Source organism: Aplysia californica, unplaced genomic scaffold (genome assembly GCF_000002075.1).
Source record: "Aplysia californica isolate F4 #8 unplaced genomic scaffold, AplCal3.0 scaffold00080, whole genome shotgun sequence".
NCBI lineage: Eukaryota > Metazoa > Mollusca > Gastropoda > Aplysiida > Aplysiidae > Aplysia > Aplysia californica.
Genome location: NW_004797350.1, coordinates 243,296 through 244,421, shown reverse-complemented (window position 1 = coordinate 244,421; position 1,126 = coordinate 243,296). Strand labels below are relative to the sequence as shown.

The window sequence follows — 1,126 nt, the reverse complement described above, 5'->3', positions numbered from 1 at the left end:
ATCTCTCCAACTATTACTTCCCCAACTCTCATGTCCCCCTTCTCTCTCTCTCCTCTCTCTCTCTCTCTCTCTCTCTCTCTCTCTCTCTCTCTCTGGCATCATCTTTATCATTTTTTTTTCAGACCGGAAACAGATAATACAACATACAGTGAGCAGATATTATTTCACCAACAGCAGAACTGTAAATCAGTAAAATTCAATGGTACATTCTTGAATAACTTTAGCCTTTTTGGAAATGTGAAAGTGATAAGCTTGATTTTCTTGCAAAACATCTTTCCAGAACTTGAGGCATAGCACGTCGCCAATGCTGGCATCTCCCTTGAAACTCATGCACACTTTGTGGACAAGTCTGAACGGGTCCCCTTTTTCTTCGTATCCGAAGGACTGTATGTGCCAGCTCGTGTAGGCATCTAGGCAAAACTTAAGGTAACTGCTCCAATTCACGTGAAGATACGGATCTATATCGCTGGGCAAGACAGTAATCTCGTGTACGTGAATTTCACAATCAGTGGGGACTGGCTTTGACTGGATGATCAAATGCTTTTCAGTTTTTACGACGTGTTTCAGAAATTTCTCCCTCCACCAATCGGGGAACTGGTCAGCTCTTCGAGTTTCTGGATCGACCAGGATAAATTGATATTCCCCTTCTAAGACAGGGGAGGAGGTTTCGTCGTGAAAAGACATGGCCCCTGCTAACTTACCAGATGTACGCCCGATATGCATCAAACGTGTTTCTATTGACAAAGAGCGTTTCGCTGTTCCGGCATCGTAAAATTCTGGGTGAAACTTGAACTGTGCGGACGCCACAAAGGTAAGTCTGCCCAGTTTGGCCCAGTCCAGAAAGCTTTCTGTTTCGCCGTCCGCCAGCACAGATGAGAACATCCCTCGACACGCTGCCATTAAGCGTATGGCTGTCCAAGTATGAATCGTAGCTGGTGGGCAAGAAAATTATGTTTGTGAAATGATAATAATAACTACTGCAAACATCAAGACACTGCAAAAAAACAAAACAACAACAACAACAAACCAAAACAATCGTTATTCACTTATTTTTAAAGAATTTAATGTGCTTAAAACATTACTTACTTCTAACTCAATGGCACTGTTTTTGTTAGGAGTATTCCTA

At 42.4% G+C, this 1,126-nt stretch overlaps 1 protein-coding gene across 1 annotated transcript; it reads right to left on the bottom strand.

The window, feature by feature from the left end:
• Window positions 1-144: 144 nt before the first annotated feature.
• Window positions 145-918, bottom strand: LOC106011255. Its single transcript, XM_013080268.2, has one exon. It carries the CDS (start codon window positions 898-900, stop codon window positions 187-189), a length of 714 nt encoding a protein of 237 aa, XP_012935722.1. The 5' UTR covers window positions 901-918; the 3' UTR covers window positions 145-186.
• Window positions 919-1,126: the final 208 nt, after the last annotated feature.